Source organism: Mytilus galloprovincialis, chromosome 4 (assembly GCF_965363235.1).
Source record: "Mytilus galloprovincialis chromosome 4, xbMytGall1.hap1.1, whole genome shotgun sequence".
In the NCBI taxonomy this organism is placed as follows: domain Eukaryota; kingdom Metazoa; phylum Mollusca; class Bivalvia; order Mytilida; family Mytilidae; genus Mytilus; species Mytilus galloprovincialis.
Window position 1 is genome coordinate 54,307,232 of NC_134841.1, and position 25,671 is coordinate 54,332,902.

General features: G+C 34.2%; 1 protein-coding gene across 1 annotated transcript; it reads left to right on the top strand.

Moving 5' to 3' along the window:
- The first annotated feature begins 491 nt into the window (after window positions 1–491).
- LOC143072446 (cilia- and flagella-associated protein 58-like) lies at window positions 492–6,010 on the top strand. The gene is made up of 4 exons (XM_076247371.1): window positions 492–649; window positions 1,005–1,280; window positions 1,617–1,834; window positions 2,175–6,010. The coding sequence occupies exons 1-4, from the start codon at window positions 500–502 to the stop codon at window positions 2,176–2,178; spliced, it is 648 nt and encodes a 215-aa protein (XP_076103486.1). The 5' UTR covers window positions 492–499; the 3' UTR covers window positions 2,179–6,010.
- Window positions 6,011–25,671: the final 19,661 nt, after the last annotated feature.

A 25,671-nucleotide genomic window follows, 5' to 3' on the forward strand; every position in this document is an offset into this window, starting at 1 on the left:
GTTATGGAAAAATTGGGTGGTTTATTATGTAATCATTGAGTATAAAACAAGTCTTCAGCAAAAAACGGATTCGCTTCAAGATGTAAAACCAAATTTTTAAAGTAAAAAGGAGGGAGGTGATGTGGTCACAAATGATGATAGTCACAATGTATATTTATTTGTGTGGTATTTAATTCTTCAAGATATATACTATTTGCAATTTTATATAAAGTAGTTATGTAATCAATGAGATGGTTTTTTTTTGTATTGAATACATCGAGTAACAATTTAATCAAAATATGAATTTTATATATTCAGATATACATGTAACATATTTGTCTATGTAAAAGATGAAAAATGTTAACAAAACATATCATAGCATATTGCATATGTTATGATGTTTATGAATTATTAGATCAGTTGTCATAAAAACATTTAATTTCATCATTTAAGCAACCACAGAGAACATCTTTTAGGTAAATTATTAATGTTCTAAATTGATTTGTAGGTTTTAGAACACATGGATTTGGTTAAGACAAGGGAAATGAAAATATTTGAATACAAGAAGAAAATAGCTGAAGCTGAGACAAGACTTAGACAACAGCAAAACTTGTACAAGGCTGTTAGAAGTGATTGCAACTTGTACAGCAAAAACTTGATTGAATCTCAGGTGAGAAGATGGAAAAATAATCAGTATCTGATATGTCTTAAGTAAAACATGGAAGGAAATTTGAAAAAAAACCTTGTCAATGTAATCGGTAAATAAATTGTTGGGAATGTATCAAATCTTTTATCATTTATTCATATTTTGTTTTCAGGATTTCAAGAGATATTCATTTTGGATAGGCTATGGGGTATTTATGTTCCAAATTCTAAGAATAAAACCCAGAGTGATGAAATAACTTGTGATAATAAAGTGATTTGTGCAAATGCAGTGCAAAGGTAAATAGTCATCAAAATCTTGGCAGTAGGAAATTTTAAACCAGTTTAGATGTATTTAAATGTGAAAATTTAATATTTTATAGGATGAAATCACTGAGATGAAGAAGAAACTGAAGAACATGAACCATCTGATAGATCAGCTGAAGGAAGATATACAGAGCAAGGAGAATGCCATTGTCCAGGCAGCGGTCAAGGCCAAGAAACTGAAGGATAAGGATATCCTGATGTCTAAGAGAGACAAGAGTAGACAACAGGTGATTATGAGTAAGGACGTCATCAACAACCAAGTCGCAAAATTGCTGAAGATTATTGCTGAGGCTGATGCAGAGAGAGTCGGGCAAAAAAAAGATTTAGAACAAGTTAGTAGATGTAATTGTGTCTTTAAAATTGAACATTATTTTCATCCTTTACATCTGCATATCATGAACTAATCCAATATTCTAGTTATGAAATGGTGTTAATGTGTACAATGAAGAAAATTGCATAAGTTGAGCATGGTCCATGAATATAGTTTTTCTTTAAAAAAAATAAAAAAAATAGATATAAAACAACATACAATGTGAAAGGTAATATTTAAAATTGAATCATAACTGTCGTTAAACCAACTACTGGTACAATTATTAACAAAGTATGACATATCAAATAAGCTCAATGATTTAGATGCTGTTTTTCTATTATTAAACTTTGGTTTGTAGGTAATAAGTGAAAGAGATTTCTTAGGAACACAACTGGTGAGACGTAATGATGAGTTAGCTCTGCTGTATGAGAAGATAAAGATCCAGCAATCCACACTAAACAAAGGAGAAATCCAGTATAATCAACGACTAGAGGACATCAGAGATCTAGAGATCAGGAAACTGAGGAGGGCTAACAATATCCTCAGCAAGAGTGAAGCCAGTGTTGGAGATCTGAGGTAAATCATGCAAAATAAAAATTAAAAAAGATGGAAAAAGATATAATTGAATATTCAAATAAAGTGGTTGATTCAGAAAAGGCTTGGTGGATCATTGTGAAAAAAAGCACATTTTTTTTTTAAATTGGAATAAAAAAAATTAAAATGTTTCAGAAACATACACATTTTTGAATTCTAAAATCAACTATTGTCTGACTTTTAAAGAAGATAATATTCACTTGTAACTATTCCCTGGAAATAGTTTTATATATAAAGTTTCAAACTTCACCAAATTTAGGGACGTTTTACTTATGTAAGTTGACTTTAACTTTAAACGGTTAAACATTCTGTTATTTTTCAGTTGAGAGAGTTGGAGGCTGATTTAGAAGATGAACGTTATCAGAGAGCTAATGCTCTCAACAGCAGAAAGAAATTAGAAAATGACATAAAGGATCTTCGACAACAAGCAGAGTTAGCTGTTTGTGTAAAGGAAGATGCTGTCAAACAGCTTAAACGTGTACAGGCTCAGATGAATGACAATCAAACAGAACTTGATGTCTCATGATGAAATGCAAGCATCCATGAAGGATATAGAAAGGAAACTTCAGAATTATAAAGCTGCTGATGAACTGAAATTACAAGAAGATTTGGCAGCTTCTGACAGACAGAGAAGAGTTTTGGTGGGGTTACTTTAAATGTAGTTTTAGTTTTTTTAGTTTCTGTTCTCTTACTTAAGATGCCTCAACCAAATGTTATGAAATTATACACAATGTTTTTTACGTACCACAAAATTCAGATCAAGATGAATTTGGTGGCGTCACTTTAATAATTATCGAGTTATGGCTCTTGATCATTCGGAATGTATCCTCGTGCGCATGCGTTTATTTTGGAGTTGTGAGATGGATATTTGTAAAACAACCTGAAATGGAGACTTTGATTGTCGTCATTAGGGGCACAACTAAATTTATTATTTCTTGCTGACAGTCAACCTTTCATTACTGATTCAATCAAGAGTCTATTACTATTGTTTTATACACTCTTGGGGGTCTGTGGTGCTACAGGTTTATTTCTTTTCATTGAAAAACTGTATTGAAGTATGAAAGTGGACTAAACGAAAGTTCATTTTCATTTAAAATAGAACTGGATATTGACAAAATTGACAGCTAAGTCTATAAGTAGTGAGGTTCATAAAAACATGTGTTGTTACATTTCAGAGCTTTATTATTTAACAGAAAAAATAAAGTGGTTTTGAAAGATGAGACAATATTCTGCAATCTTATTCGTATTTAAATCAGTATAAATTATTCTCCATCATGTATCTCGTCTTGTAACAGGATTTTAAAGGTCTGGTTCAGCATACAAACATTTTAAAAGTTCTTATGAAAAACAAATTCTGTCATGTCTGTTGACAGAGAAAAAAAAACTGAGATGCCAAGATGATTATTTATATTTAACAAATTGTTTTTCTCACTTTTTTTTTTAAAGAAAACATCGTCAAAGAAGGGAAGTGGGGAAAAAAAATATGTGATTTAGAAGGGAAGGGATTTTTTTTCCAAAGTAAAACATTATAAGGTGTTGTTTGTTTCTTCTGCTACTGAAGGTGGCATCATTTATTATTGTTAAATAATACTTTTCCTGTATGTTTTTGAAAACAATAGGGGTCTAGTTTTTTGGTTTTGAAAATTATAAGAAACATGATTAATTATTCCCCCTCATGTTGTGCACAAACACAAAAGATGAATGGTCAGTGCGGCAGAGCCTAAATTTATATCACAATTTGCAATGCTAATATAAACAACCATTTTTGACACTAGGAAACATCTCTTGTGTGTACAAAAAGAGACTTCAAATGGTATTTAAATTGCTGCTTCTCTCAGAAGCAAAGCATATAGGACTAAGGAGTAAGAGAAAAGACTGATAAAATTGGAGTTGGAATAATGGGACCAGATTAGGGACTTGTGACTGTTACCTTGTAAGTCAGCTTCTTAAATTTACACTGTTGATTGGACTAGTACATGTAAGCAGATATCTCCTTACCACATTAATTAATATATAGGCTTATATGTTAGTAACACTTGCTGCTGGATGTAAAAGATTGATCAATAGACTGGTAACAGTGGTTATAGTATAACAACCTCACTCAAGTAATTTTTATGTCCCATTATGGGCATTATGTTTTCTGGTCTGTTTTTTCGTTCTGTCCGTTTGTCTGTCTGTCCCACAGGTTAAAGATTTTGGTAGAGGTAGTTTGATGGAGTTGAAGTCCAATCAACTTGAAATTTAGTACACATGTTCCCTATGATATGATCTATCTTATTTTAATACCAAATTAGATTTTCTCCCATTTTCACAGTCCACTGAACATAGAAAAAGATAGTGGGGATGGGGCATCCGTGTACTGAGGACACATTCTTGTTATTTACTTTTTGACAAACCTGACCATTAAATAGCCCAATAATATAAACAGAAAAATATAATAGTTTCCATTGTCCTCACTCAATTTGAAAATTAATTTGATATGAATCTTATTTAACGCAGCATAATAAACTGAAAATAACACAAATTCTATCCAATTCTACAGCTTCAAAATGTTATTACACACTATCAGCTCCCTGATGTAGCTTTCCATAAAACAGATAATTTTATGTAGTCTTATACATCATAGTCGTCATATTCGTTTAGGTTTAATATTTTTTTTGTATATTATACGACCCCCATGACTAGATCACATTCATTGGAAATTTCATGGATTTAATCACTTTTTGTCTACATTTGCTTTTATTTATTAGAAAGCTTCATATAGTTGACGAAATTACGGGCTTTGGACTTAATAAATTGTTGAAAATCAGTTATACAGACCAAGGTTAAGTTTTGTTTTGCTTGGCTAAATTATGCCGAAATTGGGGGCTATGGACTTTGATAAATTGTTGAAAATCACAGTTATACAGACTTTTTATGGCCCCGCAACGAAGTTGTCGGTGCCATATAGTTTTACCCTTGTCCAAAGTTCAGAAATTCCATCTTTTTGTAATTCTGTCATTCCGTCATTCGACAACAAACCATTATTCTGAGTTTTTTTCTAAACGCCTTCAGATATTGTGATGATTTTTGGTAAGTGAGTTTACAATGATGAGTTACAGATCAAGTTCAAGTTTCTTTCTGCTCCACTAATTTTTGCCGAAATTACAGGCTTTGGACTTTGAGAAATTGTTGAAAATCAGTTATACAGACTTTTTTCTTAACGCTTTCAGATATTGGGCTGATTTTTATGCCCCACCTACGATAGTAGAGGGGCATTATGTTTTCTGGTCTGTGCGTCCGTTCGTCCGTTAGTCGTACCGTCCGTCTGTCCCGCTTCAGGTTAAAGTTTTTGGTCAAGGTAGTTTTTGATGAAGTTGAAGTCCAATCCACTTCAAACTTAGTACTACATGTTTCCTATGATATGATCTTTTTAATTTTAATGCCAAATTAGAGGGTTTACCCCAATTTCACGGTCCACTGAACATAGAAAATGATAGTGCGAGTGGGGCATTCGTGTACTGGGGACACATTCTTGTTGGTATGTGAGTTAACCATGATGAGTTATAGGGCAAGCTTAAGTTTTGTTCCACTCCGCTTATTTTTGCTGAAATTAAGGGCTTTGGACTTTGATAAATTTTTGAAAATCAGTTATACAGAATTTTTCTCTATTCCCCTCCAGATTTTGAGTTGATTTTTGATATGTGATTTTGAGCTGATTTTTGATATGTGAGACTACCATCATGTTTGTCTCCACATGTGTTTATATTGAAATTGCAGATTTTTCAACTTTTTGGGACGGGGCCATTAGTGTCTCTTTGGCACATCTAGTTTTACCTAGGGCTCTGTTAAAAAAAAGTGATAAAATAACAAAAAATAATATGAAAACAAAATTGAAAAAAAAATAATTTAAAAAAATATATAAAAATAAAATGTCCCAAAAAATTTTGGGTTTACAACTTTTGAAAATTGTTGAAAATCACAATTGTACGGACTCTTTTTATATATGTCTCCAGATTTTGACCTGATTCTTGATATGTGAGACTACCATCATGTTTGTGTTTACATGTGTAATTGAAATTGCAGATCTTTCAACCTTTTGATGTTATGGCCAAAATTAAGGGTTTCTAACATTGACTTTTGGGCCAAAATTAAGGGTTTATAACATTGAAAATTGAGAAAACCATGTCCTTGTGCTAGTTCATTTCTTTGTATGATTTATTCATGATTAACCAAAATTCTAGAAATAAAAAAATATTCAAATATTAAATCTTTTTTGTTGTAGGGCCACGGTTTTTTAATTTGTTGGTTTACGGATTTTTCTCATAAAAAAGTCGGGTCGGTCGGAAAAAAAAAAGAAAAAAAAATATCTTTCAAAACAGAAAAATATGCAAAATAAATATATATATTTCACCTTACTTAACAAAATGTGTCTTATTTGCTGTTTTGTCATCATTTCTTAACATTTATTTCGATGAAATATTATTGATCAGTGATCATGAACATCGCATGACATCGTTTAATAACTTCCTGTAAAAAAAGGGGGGTTGCACGGACAAAGACGAAATTAAATCGTCATTTCACAAACAAGAAAAACAGATTCCCGTAGCTCTCAATCATTTCCAGAAAACTTGGTAAATAATGATCTTCAGTCACAAAAGCTGATAAAGAAAAAAAATGTAAAAACGTCGTACAAAAATGAGTTTCAACACACGTGTCGAAAAACGTAATAGACTCGTCCACTGGAAAAACGACAATATCGGGTTAATCAGTTGTCATGCAATCCGGTTTCTATCCCAATGATTGATAATATGAAACAAGAAAATTTCAAATGATTTGTTAATATTCAGTTTTCTACTTTTATTGGTGTATTCCACCTGTCAACATTTGGACAAGTCTATTTCTCTGAGATGATGCATCTTACGGACTGATGACAAATAAGGGAAACGAACTTATTTTGTAATAGGGTTTCAACACAGGTTTCGTTCCGCAAAAGACATTTCAAGGTCAGTTATAATTGATTTGTCTATTTTTAGAAACGTAAATTGGAAGTTTTATTTTTCACAACAGAAAGTGTCATCAACTTTGTTAATGATTAATGCATTTCATGTTATAAAAAAAGAAAATTTTAATTATTTTTCAGGGATACTGAATTGATAAGGGTCGGCGGGAATAAAAAAGCATGAAAAGTCAATTTTATTTTTATTCTGAAAATCGGCAAAATCGGGTCGGCGGATCCGTAAACCAACAAATAAAAAAACCGTGGCCTAGCACATGTCAAATTAATTCCAGTCAGACAAACAGCTCGTGCAAATGAATTTGGGCCAGGGAATCCCATGAAAAAAAAATTCAGTAGTGAAAGTGTTCTGCCATTTGCTACTTCACTGACAAAAATGTAAATTCAAAAAGAAAAAAATATCTTTTTTAAATGATTACAGGCAGTCGAGACATTTTGTCGCAAAGTGGCTGTCACGAAAAACAAGGATGAAAATTCAGAGTTTACCTTGGGCTAGATATAGTTCATGGGAATTCAGGTCACTGATTGGTCATCTTTTAAAAGTCTGAATGCATCGTTTCTTTTCAAGAATAACAAGAGAGACATTCCGATTGTCATTGAACGATAACAAAAGAAACGTTTTGATGGTCATTAACTCGTCGGTTTTTGCTTTTAAGAAAGTAAAGACAATCAGATAAGATGACAATAGTATGTTATGAAATAATATATCAGTCAAATAATATCATGTTGTTCAGAATCTGGAAAACAGTACCTTTTGAAGTTCATTTTTCAAAGCCCACGTGGTGTTCAGAGAATCAAGGTCAGAAACAAAAGTAAAACATTATTGACTCGACCACAAATAAATAACATTTTCAATTGATTTATGTATCCTTCTTATTGAACAGTTTACAAAAAAAAGAAGAAAATCAGAGGATATTTCAATTTTCTGTCAATGCTTGAGAAATAATTGTATGTAACAGTCTTTCGAGAAAAAAGGGGGGTAACAAAATGTACATAGTTGTATGCAAATAAATTTTAAGCATAAGGTAAATAAAATAAAGAACTGACCATTACACAAAAAAAATTTTTTTACTTTAATTTCATACATAAAAAATGGTCATTTGAAAGATGAAATTAGCAGCCAGGAGATTGCGAGAATGCAGGATTTTGCTCTATTTATGCCAGACCCCTGCCACAAAGCACCAAGCTGTACGGGCATCTGGCTTTGCCGAACACATGTGACACCCCCCTTTAATTTTAATTTAGCCTACTACTTCCGTTTCAAGGGAAAGCCCTGGTTTTTTTCTGTTTGACTGCCAACACAATCAGAAAAATTCTGCCTTGGTTTCTTAAACCCCAAAGTGATTATCTGGTTTTCAAGGATTAACAAATTCAGCTTCTATAAGCGTACATATGCATTCCACTAAAACAAAGTTCAGAACCTTAAATTTTATGGTGCCGATTTCTACTTGTAAACTAGATATGGCGATTCTTTTTAAATGTCCTGATTTTCAAATGTATTGCAGGAGGCTTTTGATTTAAGGTACCCATTCTGATAAAACTTGCCTGAGTAATTGTAAATCCATCACTGCCTTAAGCCATATAAAAAATTGGGTACATGTTTAATCACAACATCATGATATCATTCAACAGAATTAGTGTTCTTACTTATCTTTTATTTTTTGAAAACCACAAAGATTGTTTCCATGACATTTGGTATATGGATGTAAAACCCATGATTAGGAAGACTTTATTTGACTGATAAAATAAGATGACTCGTGTTCGCAATGTTTTATTTTATAACATTTTAACAACACTTTTTAATGATAATTATATAAAATAAGGAAGCTAATTCAGTCTAGAATTGAACACTTTGGTTTTTATTTATGTACAAGTCCAAAAACCACGAGGCATGCACGTTTTCCAAAAAATCATGGTTCAGTGACTACTTGAAAAATTCTCTCTAATTATAAGTAATAGGATAACTGTATTTGGTATGTGTGTACCCTGCAAGGTCCTTGTGCCTGTCAGACAGTTTTCACTTGGCCTCAACCTCATTTCATGGATCAGTGAACAAGGTTAAGTTTGGTGGTCGTCCATATCTCGGATACTATAAACAATAGGTTTAGTATATTTGGTGTATAGAAGGACTGTAAGTTGTACATGTCCAACTGGCAGGTTTCATCTGACCTTGACCTCATTTTCATGGTTCAATGGTTATAGTTAAGTTTTTGTGTTTTGGTCTCTTTTTTTTTTTATACTAAATGCAATAGGTCTATATTTGGTGTATGCAATGATTTTAAAGTGTTCATGTCTTGCTGACAGGTGTCATCTGACATTGACCTCATTTTCAAGGTTCAGTGGTCTAAATTTAAGTTTTTGAGTTTTGGTCTATTTTTCTAATACTCTATGCAATAGGTCAACTATATTTGGTGTATGGAAATATTATGTGATCTATGTCAGTTGCACAGTTGCACAGGATTTATTGACAATCTTGTCTGAATTTCTTTCTTCCTAAAGCGCTGCTTCAACGATTTTCTTAAGGCCTTGGAATCATCATCTTTGTTTACCTTGCAAGAGTACCCCAAGGCAACATCGGCTAGGCAATCTAGTAGACTACCCACAACCCGGTTTGTGTTTTCCAATTGTCGTCTTCTGGTAATCAGTTCAAATTTGTAAATGAACGCCTCCCAAGTCATGGATCCTCATCTATTGAATATTTGCATTTTTGGGAGCTGTGGACTTCGGCTCCAGTCCCTTGCACCAGAATATTCTTGCCATTGTGTATATTCTCTCTCCACAGAAGTCTAAAGAAGAGCTGTTGCCACGCTCTTTTGGTTTCCTTTGCCCTTTCCTGGATCGGTCAGTGAAGTCCGCTTGCTGTTGCGGCAAGCCTGTTAGAGCTTCAGAAGCTGATGATGTTGTCTTAATTGGAGTTAAAAATGATGGAGGAGGAGGACTTGTCATTGATTCAAAGGGATGGTACTGTTAGTAGGCACTGCAGTCAGCATTGGAGAGACTTGGTAGATCCACTTGCAGCAAATTGTTTCTGTAATGGTGTGCTGCTCTGAATCAAATGTGATTGACTTATAGTAGGTTGTAAGTGTGCGTCAGAAGACACATAAGCCATTTGCTGGTATCCTTGATCAGTACTAGATGTTTCTGTTTTTAAATGGAGGTTGTTGTTGTTGAATAAATTAATCTGTCTCATGAAGGGCGACTGGTACTGAGATAGGACTTCCGACTTTAGGTGAAGACACCATATTTACCTTCAACAGAGTTGATGTGGTTGATAGTTCATGTGAACTTATTGGGGAAAGACCCAAGGCAGGGAGTTTGTTATGTACGTTTTTTGTACTTGCGTGGTACTGGCTAAGACCAAATGTTGGCTTAGATGATGTGTCCATTGCAGGATTTTTTACTTCTTTATTTTGCTTCTCCGCTAATTCACTTACAACAGATGCCATTTGTTGGAAAGTGCCCTGCTGTTCAAATGCACTTTTGAATTGAACTGTGTCTCCTTCCTCAGTTGCTGTCACCTCGTCAATCCGTCTCGCCACAACATTGAATTTCTCATTGTTCTGACTCAATTCCTCCAAGCACTTACCACCTTGTGGTCTATCCTGTGTTCAGACTGCTGAAGGTTGCTTAAAAATTGCTCCCACCAGTTCACTATCAGTATTCATTGCATCTTTCTGTTCAGCTTATATTGTAAACCAAGACATAAGATAGACAATGAATAATATCTTACGGCAGTTAAATCTCAAAGCACAGCTTTTATGTGTGACCCAAGACAAAAAATATTGCAGCTTTTAATGAAAGCTAGTACTTTGTATATGAAATGACAAGCCAGGTAAAATCAAAAGGACAGAACTGGAACACAGAGACTAAATGACACTATACTTAAATAAAATGATTAAATTCAGTTCAACTCTCAATAATGAATATTTGCATTTTTTTCAAGGCAGCCGCCATTTTGAATTTGAAAGACAGATCAAAACAAAATCTTGTTAAGTACACCAAATCATTCAAATATGTTGAATTTTGTGTTTCCAGCATCAAATCCACTGTGGGTTGTGTAATACTTGAAAATATTTTAGAATGTATATGACGGCCATCTTAAAATAAGCCGCCATATTGAATTTTGAGGTTGGATCCATAGCTAATATTGCTCAGTACACAAAAATGTACCTTCATGCAAAATTTGGTGCTCAATTCCTCATTATTTGAGCAATTTTTTCACCGATCGACTAGAATATTCATCAAAAAATTACACTTGCCACATTGAGTCCACACAAATTACACTTGCCACATTGAGGCCACATTGAGTCCACACAAATACTATAGGCAACCATGAAATTGAACTGTATTCAGTGGTAATGAATTGAAAAGCTTCTTTGGTCAAATACTAAATAAATGTTTTCATTGGTTACTTTCAAGTAGTTCAAATTGGTAAAAAAGGGTGACTCATTTATTTAAACTAAAGACCAGCCTACAGGTACTTTTAAGTTATCAATTTTACCCCAAGGGTGACTGGGGAATAGAAATATGGTCACTTGGTCATCTGACCGGCAGTAAAACCCTGACCAGGCCAGGCTGTGCAGGATGTACAAGAACTCAGCCAAGTCTGATTAGAAGGGGGACCTGAAATTTGATGCTTTGATCTGTAGTAAATATATTTGAAAATCAGAACATTCAAGAAGTATTGGCATATTTAGTTTACAAGTAGAATATCAGAGACATGAAATTTTGGTTTCTGAGCTTTGTTTTGGTTGAGTGCATATGAATGTTTATAGAAGCTGAATTTTGTCAATTCTCCAGAATTGGATAATCCCTTCAGGGAATTGGGTACCAGAGAGGGTTTTTCTGTTTGACCGCCAACACAATCAGAAAAATTCTGCCTAGGTTTCTTTAACCCCAAAGTGATTATCTGGTTCTCAAGGATTAACAAAATTCAGCTTCTATAAGTGTCTATATGCACTCAACTAAAACAAAGTTCAGAACTAAAATTTTATGGTGCTGATTTCTACTTGTAAACTAGATATGGCAATACTTCTTTAATGTCCTGATTTTTAAATATCTTTGCAGGAGGCTTCTGATTTAAGGTACCCGTTCTGATAAGACTTGGCTAAGTAATTGCACATCCTTCACTGCCTGGCCTCATAGAAAATTGGGTACATGTTAAACATAATAATAAGAAATAAAAAGAAAATATAACAAGATTTAAGACGCCGTTTTAGTAGTTTTTAGGTGATCATCAACAGAAAAGAAGACAAACTGTTGATGATGCAGACCTTGAATCAGTAGTTGCTCACTTGAACTCTATGGAAGCAATTGAAATTATCAATAATGATGTTTAATTTTTAAATTCAGGTATCCAAGCTTTGCTTACTTTGATGTGACAACCCTCCATTCTAATTTCTGTTTGAGAGAACTTTTATGATCCTATGGTTTATTCAAGAAATAATTCCTTCATGGGTAGGCATTATATTTGTTAATACTTTACACTGAGCGTCAGCAAGGGGTAAAATTTGTTCAAACATAATACTTACCCACGTTAATTAAATTGAGCATAGAGCATGACATGAAGGTATTATTACGATTCAAATAGGACAAATACAGTATTTTTATAGGTCATAGCGCACAAATTACCTGAAAAATGTTTGGTTGTTCTTGATTCCTCCCCATGGACTCTGTACATTACATTTTCATATTTTTAAGTTTAAAAACAAAAGGCAGGGTAAATATATGTTGTTTGATGCTAAATATAGATATTTTATTAGAATAACAATGAAAATAATGAGTTTAAACAGCAAATTCTAATGCAATTTTTACGTAACAACTTTTTTCACTGGCTAAAAGTTAACGTCAAATCCCCAATTGACTGTCATATCCTGTTATAAGTACAACGTTATGTTGACCTACATTCCGTTCTTGAGTAAATTTGATCTCGCTTTGTGCTGAAGTCAATATTTCATTAACTAAAACTTACATATTTTAGACTTTTTTATACTGCAACTGTGCCATTTTTAAAGTTTAATTGAATTTGCTGTATTGATAAAGATTTATAATCTGCAATCACAGACTGTTAAATAACTTGTTTCACCTACGATAGTAGAGGGGCATTATGTTTTCTGGTCTGTGGCTCTGTTTGTCCGTCCGTTCATTCGTCCTGCTTCAGGTTAAAGTTTTTGGTCTAGGTAGTTATTGATGAAACTAAAGTCCAATCAACTTGAAACTTAGTACACTTGTTGCTTATGATATGATCTTTCTAATTTTAAAGCCAAATTGGACTTTTGACCCCAGTTTTATGGTCCATTGAACATAGAAAATGAAAGTGGGAGTTTCAGGTTAAAGTTTTTGGTCAAGGTAGTTTTTGATGAAACTGAAGTCCAATCAACTTGAAACTTAGTACACTTGTTGCTTATGATATGATCTTTCTAATTTTAAAGCCAAATTAGACTTTTGACCCCAGTTTTATGGTCCATTGAACATTGAAAATGAAAGTGGGAGTTTCAGGTTAAAGTTTTTGATGATGCTGAAGTCCAATCAACTTGAAACTTAGTACACTTGTTGCTTATGATATGATCTTTCTAATTTTAAAACCAAATTAGACTTTTGGTTGGCCCCAATTTCATGGTCCATTGAACATAGAAGTTGAAGGTGGGAGTCTCAGGTTAAAGTTTTTGGTCAAGGTAGTTTTTGATGAAATTGAAGTCAAACCAACTTGAAACTTAGTACACTTGTTGCTTATGATATGATCTTTCTAATTTTAAAGCCAAATTAAGACTTTTGACCCCAATTTCACGGTTGAAAAATAAATAAATAAATGCCTTCAAACGACATGTGTATATGGGAATTTCAACATTTACTATTTCATTATGGCTTTATAAATACATTTATCTTAATTTAGCAGAAAATGATTTGCAGAACAGGATGCAACCCTCTGGCGCACCTTGAAAAGTCGTAAGGTTGTAAGTCCCTGGCGTAGATGGAAAATGCTCGTAAACTTGGCCTGCTGCAAATCAAATCATGCACATGGTTTTTTTTTTATGTGATGGTGGGGAGGAGGAAACATTTCATTAAAAGTTAGACTTGTATGCATGTCGTTTTGTGAGGACCTGTAGGAACTGTGACGCCCGTATATGACACGGAAACTTGGCGTAAAAATCAGACTTTATCCTGGCGGCATTGCAGTGTTTACAAAATGCATGTCCAGGCGTAACTAGGCGTAACTAGGCGTAAATTTAGGCGTAATATTTAAATGAGTACGCCTGGTTCACCAAAAAATAGACGTAATATGCAAATGAGTACGCCTGGTCAATGAATAAACCAGGCGTAATATCCTTACATAATACTACTGTAATGTCAAAGATAAGCTGAACCTGAGTTGTTACTATCTTTTATTTCAGACCTCCAGAGAGGGTAAAAAACTGAAAATATACAAAAATGAATCTAATAAGCACAATGTTCACAATCAACAATTTTCACAAAATAATAGTACAATTATTATTAACAATGTTCTCCATACATTGAAAAATATGTTTATCTTATGAAACAACAAAAAATGATCTAAAAATGACATAAAATTGAATAACAAAATTATAACATGAAAAGCGTTCCATACACATACTGTTTTAAGAAAAAATGTACGCCAAAATATATGGCTCTAATGGCGTTCCATACAAAAAATATTTTGACAAACTGACGGAGTGAAATCAAAAATCGCAAATTAAGAAGCTCAAATTGACTGAGAATTGTGTATAATAAATGCAGGAATAAAAATAACTATCAAATAAACATCGAAATTCTTAATTATACCCCGAAGGGTATAATGTTTTTGACCCGTCCGTCCGTCAGTCCGTCAGTCCTGTTTCTTGTCATCGCAACTCCTCTCAAACCACACAACAGAATTTCACGAAACCTTTTCAGATAATAAGGACATACTATGTAGTTGTGCATATCGACGGGAAATTGCAATTCAATTTTTTTTCTAGGAGTTACGCCCCTTTGAACTTATTTACTTTAATGTATTACTGCAACAGTTTGTCATCGCAACTCCTCTCAAACCACACAACAGAATTTCACGAAACCTTTTCAGATAATAAGGACATACTATGTAGTTGTGCATATCGACGGGAAATTGCGATTCAATTTTTTTTTCTAGGAGTTACGCCCCTTTGAACTTATTTACTTTAATGTACTACTGCAACAGTTTGTCATCGCAACTCCTCTCAAACCACACAACAGAATTTCACGAAACCTTTTCAGATAATAAGGACATACTATGTAGTTGTGCATATCGACGGGAAATTGCGATTCAATTTTTTTTCTAGGAGTTACGCCCCTTTAAACTTATTTACTTTAATGTATTACTGCAACAGTTTGTCATCACAACTTCTCTCAAACCACACAACAGAATTTCACGAAACCTTTTCAGATAATAAGGACATACTATGTAGTTGTGCATATCGACAGAAAATTGCGATTCAATTTTTTTTCTAGGAGTTACGCCCCTTTGAACTTATTTACTTTAATGTACTACTGCAACAGTTTGTCATCGCAACTCCTCGCAAACCACACAACAGAATTTCATGAAACTATGTAGATAATAAGGACATACTATGTAGATGTGCATATCAACAGGAAATTACGGTTCAATTTTTTTCTAGGAGTTATGCCCCTTTGAACTTATTTGCTTCAATGTACTTCTGCAACAGTTTGTCATCTCAACTCCTCTGAAAACACACAACAGAATCTCATGAAATTTTGTAGATAATAAGGACATACTATGTATATTGACAGGAAATTATTATTCAATATTTTTTCTTATACAATTTTTTTTCTTATACTTATTTAATTTCTCCAATGACAATGTGGGGACGTGGGGTATGTGAGCGTGCTCACTAAGGTTCTTTAATTTAACATGTAAAATACAAAATAACTGTGACGTGAGATATGACTCCTGAGAATCGTTTGAAATCACAATTTCAATCCAAAGGACTGACCTTAGACTTTAAATACGTATATCGGACATTCAAATAAAGGTTATACACTACAGTTTAACAGAAAACTCACCCTGTGGAGGGTTGAATACCATAAAAAAAGTTTGTTTGGCTTTGCCGCTGTTGCCGATTGGCAGACATCATAATAAAATTCAACATAATGACGGAACAGATCCGTAAAATTCCGGAGTGTGACATTACAACTACACTTATTTTAGTTCAGTGTATTAACCTGCCCGTACGAAATTATAAGGCGTATTATGCCTGGAAATAAGGCGTAAACCAGGCGTAAGTGGTAGTTACGTGTCTAGATCCAAGTGTAAGGGAGCAGGAAACATAAATTTGTAGTCCTAACAAGATTAAAGACGCCGTTTAAGTAGATTTTAGGTGATCATCAACAGAAGCCATAATCCTCACTTTATACACACCCAAGCTCATTAGTTTAAATCACAAATTAATTGTTTTGTAAACATTTTAAATACTTTTTCATGAACGTTAACAATGCATCATTAATTATTTATAAAAATTCTATAAAAGATAATCTTAGGTTAACACTCATAATAGCATGTCATAAATCAGTACAGTGGTCAGTGACCGGAAATTTAATTACACATGTATTGTCAGATTAACTCTTTAATCTATTTAATTCCTGGAGGTTATGTTTTGACACATGTGTATAAGTTCGAGATAAAAAATGATTTTGAATGCTTTTGATAACCTTGGGACTGTAAATTTAGTTCGACTCAACCGAATTTCGGCTCATCAGGAGTCGAAATACATACTTTTGTATGGAATAAAGTTCGGGACCACGTGAAAACTTCGACTCATCCGAAATTTCGCATCAATTGAGTTCGAGACAACGAGAGTTAACTGTACTTCTGATTTGTTTCCATGTTTTTTGTTAGTCTCTGTATTTTGAATAGACCATTTAAGTAATAGAAAGTCTTTTTTGTACAAAGTAAAAATAAGAATTGACCAATTGTTTTCTTCTAAAACCCTCACTAAATTTGTGTACAGTCAGGGGGTTACTTTGAATCTAAGGCCTTGTGTATGGAAAGTACAATCCCAAGTTTTATGCAGATGCTACCCTCTCTACAGTGAGGGATCCAGTCAGAGAGGGGAATTTGAATAAGAGGCCTTATGTATGGATTTTTATTGATTTAAACTACATTGTAAGCCTTATCCAAATGCTTATTTTTCAAGTGACAGTCCAAATGTTTTGCCCTTCATCACTTTAGACCTACTTACAGAACATGCTTGTTGTATTGATAATTTGGTTTTGTCTTGAATATTCGTGAAAGAATTATACTGGCCATCCAGTCTTATTGAGTCCACACAAATACGGTAGGCGACCATGACATTGAACTGTATTCAGTGGCCATGAATTTAAAAGCTTCTTTGGCTTGTAAAAAAGGGTGACTCATTTATTTAAACAAAAGACCAGCCTACAGTTACTTTAAATTATCAATTTCATAGGCGGATGCAGGGGATGGGAACCGGCCCCCCCTTTCGTGGGAAAATTTAGGTTGATTACATAGAGAATCACTGAAGCATGACTGGAGCGGGCCCCCTAAAATCAGTCAGTGTCCCCCCTTATGAAAAGTTCTGGATCCGCCACTGAATTTTTACCCCAAGGGTGACTGGGGAATAGAAATATGGTCACCTGGTCTTCAGACCGGCAGTAAAACCCTGACCAGGGCAGGCTATGCAGGATGTACAAGTACTCACCCAAGTCTGATCAGAGTGTGAACCTTAAATTTGAAGCTTTGATCTGTAGTTGATGTATTGGAAAATCAGAACATTCAAGAAGTATTGGCATATTTGTTTTACGAGCAGAATATCAGAGACATGAATTTTAGGTTTGTGGGCATTGTTTCGGTTGATTGCATATGAATGTTTATAGAAGCTGAATTTTGTCAATCCTAGAGAATTGGATAATCCCTTCGGGGAATTGGGTACCGCAGAGAGGGTTTTTCTGTTTGACCGCCAACACAATCAGAAAAATTCTGCCTAGGTATCTTAAACCCCAAAGTGATTATCTGGTTCTCAAGGATTAACAAAATTCAGCTTCTATAAGCGTCAATATGCACTCAACTAAAACAAAGTTCAGAACCCAAAATTTTATGGTGCTGATTTTCAACTTGTAAACTAGATATGGCAATACTTCTTTAATGTCCTGATTTTCAAATATACTTGCAAACAGCTTCAGATTTAAGGTACCCATTCTGATAAGACTTGGCTAAATAATTGTACATCCTTCACTGCCTGGCCTTATAGAAAATTGGGTACATGTTAAACATCACTTCATGATATCATTTGACAGAATTAGTGTTCTAACTAATATTTTTTTTTTTTGGAAAACCACAAAGATTTTTACCATGACATTTGGTATATGGATACAAAACCCATGATATGGAAGACTTTTTTGACTGATAAAATGACTTGTCATAAGATGACTCATGTCGCAATGTTTTAGTTTTATTTTTTATTGCTCAATCCACAAATTAGAGAGCCAAAGAATTTTCTATAGATCAATTGAAGGCCGAGTTGATCAAACCTTATCAGATATTATAAAAAGTTGTCTTCGCCTAGATGCATTACCTCCAAAGGCTGATGATTTTCATCTGGTTAGCTACTAACCTATAACTGGAGCAAGATTAATGAGTGCTAGGCCATGTCCACAGGCAAGGAGCCTCACACTACACCTAGGGTCCCTGCTAATCAGATCTGGGTCTACAGTTATGCCTAGGATTATAGATCCTTAGTAACCATATGCTGTCACAATGAGGCAGGGACTAAACTTAACGGTTGCCAGGTCGCCTAATGCAACTAAATTTTTGGCTTGGTGAATATATATATCATCAAGTTTGCCAAGCTGGCGACAAACAATATTTTGCATTGAATCCCATGTCTATCCTTTCCCCACTTTATACTTTCGTCAATGAGGAAAATGACAGCTTAAGCAATATTGATAGACAGATGCCAAGTGATAACTTTTGAGACCTACATGACATGTAAGCACACAGGAGACGATGAATGCCAAGTGACGCCCCTAACACATTCTATGTAATCCTGGATACTACTAGTGGTGAATTTCGTAATGGTCATTTATTTATAAAACACCACTGGGTAATTGCTGAGAAATGTTCCTACATTCAGTGAAATATTGAAGGTGGTAGATTGGGGTGGATGGTGGGTGAAATTGAAAACTTATTCCTATCATAGAGTAAAGGTCCTTTGTATTCAACAGCCAAATCAAAAGTGAGAAGCTGGCAGCCTGCAATTGTTACAATTTATACTTTTGTCCTGGAGGAAAATGACAGCTTAAGTAATATTGATAAATGGATGCCAAGTGGCGACTTGAGACCTACATGTGACATGTAAGCACATAGGAGAAAATGAATGCCAACTGCCATTTTGAATTTGAAAGATAGCTAAATCAAAACAAAATCTTGTTAAGTACATCAAATCATTCAAATATGTTGAATTTTGTGTTTCCAGCATCAAATCCACTGTGGGTTGTGTAATACTTGAAAATATTTTAAAATGTATGACAGCCATCTTGAAATAAGCCGCCATATTGAATTTTGAGGTTGGATCCATAGCTAATATTGCTCAGTACACAAAAATGTACCTTCATGCAAAATGTGGTGCTCAATTCCTCATTATTTGAGCAATTTTTTCACCAATCGGCCAGACTAGAATATTCATCAAAGAATTACACTTGCCATCAGGCCACATTAAGTCCACATAAATACTATAGGCAACCATGAAATTGAACTGTATTCAGTGGTAATGAATTGAAAAGCTTCTTTGGTCAAATACTAAATAAATGTTTTCATTGGTTACTTTCAAGTAGTTCAAATTGGTAAAAAAGGGTGACTCATTTATTTAAACTAAAGACCAGCCTACAGGTACTTTTAAGTTATCAATTTTACCCCAAGGGTGACTGGGGAATAGAAATATGGTCACTTGGTCATCTGACCGGCAGTAAAACCCTGACCAGGCCAGGCTGTGCAGGATGTACAAGAACTCAGCCAAGTCTGATCAGAAGGGGGACCTGAAATTTGATGCTTTGATCTGTAGTAAATATATTTGAAAATCAGAAAATTCAAGAAGTATTGGCATATTTAGTTTACAAGTAGAATATCAGAGACATGAAATTTTGGTTTCTGAGCTTTGTTTTGGTTGAGTGCATATGAATGTTTATAGAAGCTGAATTTTGACAATCCTCAAGAATTGGATAATCCCTTCAGGGAATTGGGTACCAGAGAGGGTTTTTCTGTTTGACCGCCAACACAATCGGAAAAATTCTGCCTAGGTTTCTTTAACCCCAAAGTGATTATCTGGTTCTCAAGGATTAACAAAATTCAGCTTCTATAAGTGTCTATATGCACTCAACTAAAACAAAGTTCAGAACTAAAATTTTATGGTGCTGATTTCTACTTGTAAACTAGATATGGCAATACTTCTTTAATGTCCTGATTTTTAAATATCTTTGCAGGAGGCTTCTGATTTAAGGTACCCGTTCTGATAAGACTTGGCTAAGTAATTGCACATCCTTCACTGCCTGGCCTCATAGAAAATTTGGTACATGTTAAACATAATAATAATATTATTTAATTTAAAAAACAAAAGGCAGGGTAAATATATGTTGTTTGATGCTAAATATAGATATTTTATTAGAATAACAATGAAAATAATGAGTTTAAACAGCAAATTCTAATGCAATTTTTACGTAACAACTTTTTTCACTGGCTAAAAGTTACCGTCAAATCCCCAATTGACTGTCATATCCTGTTATAAGTACAACGTTATGTTGACCTACATTCCGTTCTTGAGTAAATTTGATCTCGCTTTGTGCTGAAGTCAATATTTCATTAACTAAAACTTACATATTTTAGACTTTTTTATACTGCAACTGTGCCATTTTTGAAGTTTAATTGAATTTGCTGTATTGATAAAGATTTATAATCTGCAATCACAGACTGTTAAATAACTTGTTTCACCTACGATAGTAGAGGGGCATTATGTTTTCTGATCTGTGGCTCTGTTTGTCCGTCCGTTCATTCGTCCTGCTTCAGGTTAAAGTTTTTGGTCAAGGTAGTTTTTGATGAAACTAAAGTCCAATCAACTTGAAACTTAGTACACTTGTTGCTTATGAATTTTAAAGCCAAATTGGACTTTTGACCCCAGTTTTATGGTCCATTGAACATAGAAAATGAAAGTGGGAGTTTCAGGTTAAAGTTTTTGGTCAAGGTAGTTTTTGATGAAACTGAAGTCCAATCAACTTGAAACTTAGTACACTTGTTGCTTATGATATGATCTTTCTAATTTTAAAGCCAAATTAGACTTTTGACCCCAGTTTTATGGTCCATTGAACATAGAAAATGAAAGTGGGAGTTTCAGGTTAAAGGTTTTGATGATGCTGAAGTCCAATCAACTTGAAACTTAGTACACTTGTTGCTTATGATATGATCTTTCTAATTTTAAAACCAAATTAGACTTTTGGTTGGCCCCAATTTCATGGTCCATTGAACATAGAAGTTGAAGGTGGGAGTCTCAGGTTAAAGTTTTTGGTCAAGGTAGTTTTTGATGAAATTGAAGTCAAACCAACTTGAAACTTAGTACACTTGTTGCTTATGATATGATCTTTCTAATTTTAAAGCCAAATTAAGACTTGACCCCAATTTCACGGTTGAAAAATAAATAAATAAATGCCTTCAAACGACATGTGTATATGGGAATTTCAACATTTACTATTTCATTATGGCTTTATAAATACATTTATCTTAATTTAGCAGAAAATGATTTGCAGAACAGGATGCAACCCTCTGGCGCACCTTGAAAAGTCGTAAGGTTGTAAGTCCCTGGCGTAGATGGAAAATGCTCGTAAACTTGGCCTGCTGCAAATCGAAATCATGCACATGTTGGTTTTTTTATGTGAGGGTTGGGAGGAGGGAACATTTCATTAAAAATTAGTCTTGTATGCATGTCGTTTTGTGAGGTATATCAATAGTAAATTCATTTGTTTTTCTTTCTCAATTCTATTCTGTATGTTATTGTGATTTAATGCTTTATTCTATACCTGTTTTTATTTGAAAAATAAATAAATAAATGCCTTCAAACGACATGGGAATTTCAACATTTACTATTTCATTATGGCTTTATAAATACATTTTTCTTAATTTAGCAGAAAATGATTTGCAGAACAGGATGCAACCCTCTGGCGCACCTTGAAAAGTCGTAAGGTTGTAAGTCCCTGGCGTAGATGGAAAATGCTCGTAAACTTGGCCTGCTGCAAATCAAATCATGCACATGTTGTTTTTTTTATGTGATGGTGGGGAGGAGGAAACATTTCATTAAAAGTTAGACTTGTATGCATGTCGTTTTGTGAGGACCTGTAGGAACTGTGATGCCCGTATATGACACGGAAACTTGGCGTAAAAATCATACTTTATCCTGGCGGCATTGCAGTGTTTACAAAATGCATGTCCAGGCGTAACTAGGCGTAAATTTAGGCGTAATATTTAAATGAGTACGCCTGGTTCACCAAAAAATAGGCGTAATATGCAAATGAGTACGCCTGGTCAATAAATAAACCAGGCGTAATATCCTTACATAATACTACACTTATTTTAGTTCAGTGTATTAACCTGCCCGTACGAAATTATAAGGCGTATTATGCCTGGAAATAAGGCGTAAACCAGGCGTAAGTGGTAGTTACGTGTCTAGATCCAAGCGTAAGGGAGCAGGAAACATAAATTTGTAGTCCTAACAAGATTAAAGACGCCGTTTAAGTAGTTTTTAGGTGATCATCAACAGAAGCCATAATCCTCACTTTATACACACCCAAGCTCATTAGTTTAAATCACAAATTAATTGTTTTGTAAACATTTTAAATACTTTTTCATGAACGTTAACAATGCATCATTAATTATTTATAAAAATTCTATAAAAGATAGTCTTAGGTAAACACTCATAATAGCATGTCATAAGTCAGTACAGTGGTCAGTGACCGGAAATTTAATTACACATGTATTGCATACCTGTCAACTGACCCGGATTCTGCGGGTGTGACCCGAGATTTTCACAATTCTGAGGGATCACCCGGATCACCCGCCGGGTCATTGAAATAACCCGGAAATTCCGAAAATGACCCGATTTCACCCGTATTTCTTAGCCTTGAGATTAATTTTCATGACATAAGTAATATTCTTTTGAAATACCAGCAAATTCGTAATTCTTCCATGAACATGCAGTTCATCTAGCTATGTAAACTGTCAAATTAAGTGACCCATTAAGTGCATGGCTTCACTTGACAGCTTTGGTGTCAAACACACTGTTGATTAACACCAATTACCTTAGCTTTAGGTCGTAAATAAATTGCCCTGTTGTTTTACAAAGATATTTCAACTAAGAGTTACTTCCCCTTATTTGTCACCATTCAAAATTATTCCTTATATTTACGTTTTATGGGTAAAAAAGATTAAATCATAATAATATAATATTCAAATACATATTGAAAAATAACTTTTCATTATTTTTATACTTTTATACAATTTTTAAAAAAAAGTTGAAAATTATTTTTTACATTTATACTTCCTTTAACTGTATTACTATATTTTATCAAAGTCTAATGAGCGATGCATGTTCATTCAACCGACTGTGCAAGGGCTGTATAGCCAGTCAAGGTCGTTAAAAACTTCCATTTGTTGTTCATTCATCTATTACCTCTACATGGTATGTTTAAAGGCTAGTAGACTCATGTTAAAAGTACATTTGATGAAATAATTTTAGATGAAGACAAAAGTAACGGACATAAGACTGTGATACACAAGTTTATAAAAATCTTTAAAAGTGTAATGAAATAATAGTAAATAAGATTTAAAATGACTTAACTAAGTGAACATGCATTGATGTTTTGGTATCTTTGATATACATTATAAGAAAATGTACCATAAATACTGAAATTCAGCTCGAAAAAGTTCGTACGCGTTATGACCTGAGATTTGATTCTTCAATGCAGGTCATGACCTGCATTTTCATCGTCACAGGTTGACAGGTATGATGTATTGTCAGATTAACTCTTTAATCTATTTAATTCCCGGAGGTTATGTTTTGACATATGTGTATAAGTTCGAGATAAAAAATGATTTTGAATGCTTTTGATAACCTTGGGACTGTAAATTTAGTTCGACTCAACCGAATTTCGGCTCATCAGGAGTCGAAATACATACTTTTGTATGGAATAAAGTTCGGGACCACGTGAAAACTTCGACTCATCCGAAATTTCGCATCAATTGAGTTCGAGACAACGAGAGTTAACTGTACTTCTGATTTGTTTCCATGTTTTTTGTTAGTCTCTGTATTTTGAATAGACCATTTAAGTAATAGAAAGTCTTTTTTGTACAAAGTAAAAATAAGAATTGACCAATTGTTTTCTTCTAAAACCCTCACTAAATTTGTGTACAGTCAGGGGGTTACTTTGAATCTAAGGCCTTGTGTATGGAAAGTACAATCCCAAGTTTTATGCAGATGCTACCCTCTCTACAGTGAGGGATCCAGTCAGAGAGGGGAATTTGAATAAGAGGCCTTATGTATGGATTTTTATTGATTTAAACTACATTGTAAGCCTTATCCAAATGCTTATTTTTCAAGTGACAGTCCAAATGTTTTGCCCTTCATCACTTTAGACCTACTTACAGAACATGCTTGTTGTATTGATAATTTGGTTTTGTCTTGAATATTCGTGAAAGAATTATACTGGCCATCCAGTCTTATTGAGTCCACACAAATACGGTAGGCGACCATGACATTGAACTGTATTCAGTGGCCATGAATTTAAAAGCTTCTTTGGCTTGTAAAAAAGGGTGACTCATTTATTTAAACAAAAGACCAGCCTACAGTTACTTTAAATTATCAATTTCATAGGCGGATGCAGGGGATGGGAACCGGCCCCCCCTTTCGTGGGAAAATTTAGGTTGATTACATAGAGAATCACTGAAGCATGACTGGAGCGGGCCCCCTAAAATCAGTCAGTGTCCCCCCTTATGAAAAGTTCTGGATCCGCCACTGAATTTTTACCCCAAGGGTGACTGGGGAATAGAAATATGGTCACCTGGTCTTCAGACCGGCAGTAAAACCCTGACCAGGGCAGGCTATGCAGGATGTACAAGTACTCACCCAAGTCTGATCAGAGTGTGAACCTTAAATTTGAAGCTTTGATCTGTAGTTAATGTATTGGAAAATCAGAACATTCAAGAAGTATTGGCATATTTGTTTTACGAGCAGAATATCAGAGACATGAATTTTAGGTTTGTGGGCATTGTTTCGGTTGATTGCATATGAATGTTTATAGAAGCTGAATTTTGTCAATCCTAGAGAATTGGATAATCCCTTCGGGGAATTGGGTACCGCAGAGAGGGTTTTTCTGTTTGACCGCCAACACAATCAGAAAAATTCTGCCTAGGTATCTTAAACCCCAAAGTGATTATCTGGTTCTCAAGGATTAACAAAATTCAGCTTCTATAAGCGTCAATATGCACTCAACTAAAACAAAGTTCAGAACCCAAAATTTTATGGTGCTGATTTTCAACTTGTAAACTAGATATGGCAATACTTCTTTAATGTCCTGATTTTCAAATATACTTGCAAACAGCTTCAGATTTAAGGTACCCATTCTGATAAGACTTGGCTAAATAATTGTACATCCTTCACTGCCTGAACCTTATAGAAAATTGGGTACATGTTAAACATCACTTCATGATATCATTTGACAGAATTAGTGTTCTAACTAATATTTTTTTTTTTTGGAAAACCACAAAGATTTTTACCAT

Bases quoted from the DNA above. Each gene is read 5' to 3' on its own strand.
- LOC143072446 (XM_076247371.1), top strand. From the start codon at position 500: ATGGATTTGGTTAAGACAAGGGAAATGAAAATATTTGAATACAAGAAG. The intron at 650-1,004 runs GTGAGAAGATGG...AATATTTTATAG, and splicing joins AAAACTTGATTGAATCTCAG to GATGAAATCACTGAGATGAA. The intron at 1,281-1,616 runs GTTAGTAGATGT...TTTGGTTTGTAG, and splicing joins AAAAAAAAGATTTAGAACAA to GTAATAAGTGAAAGAGATTT.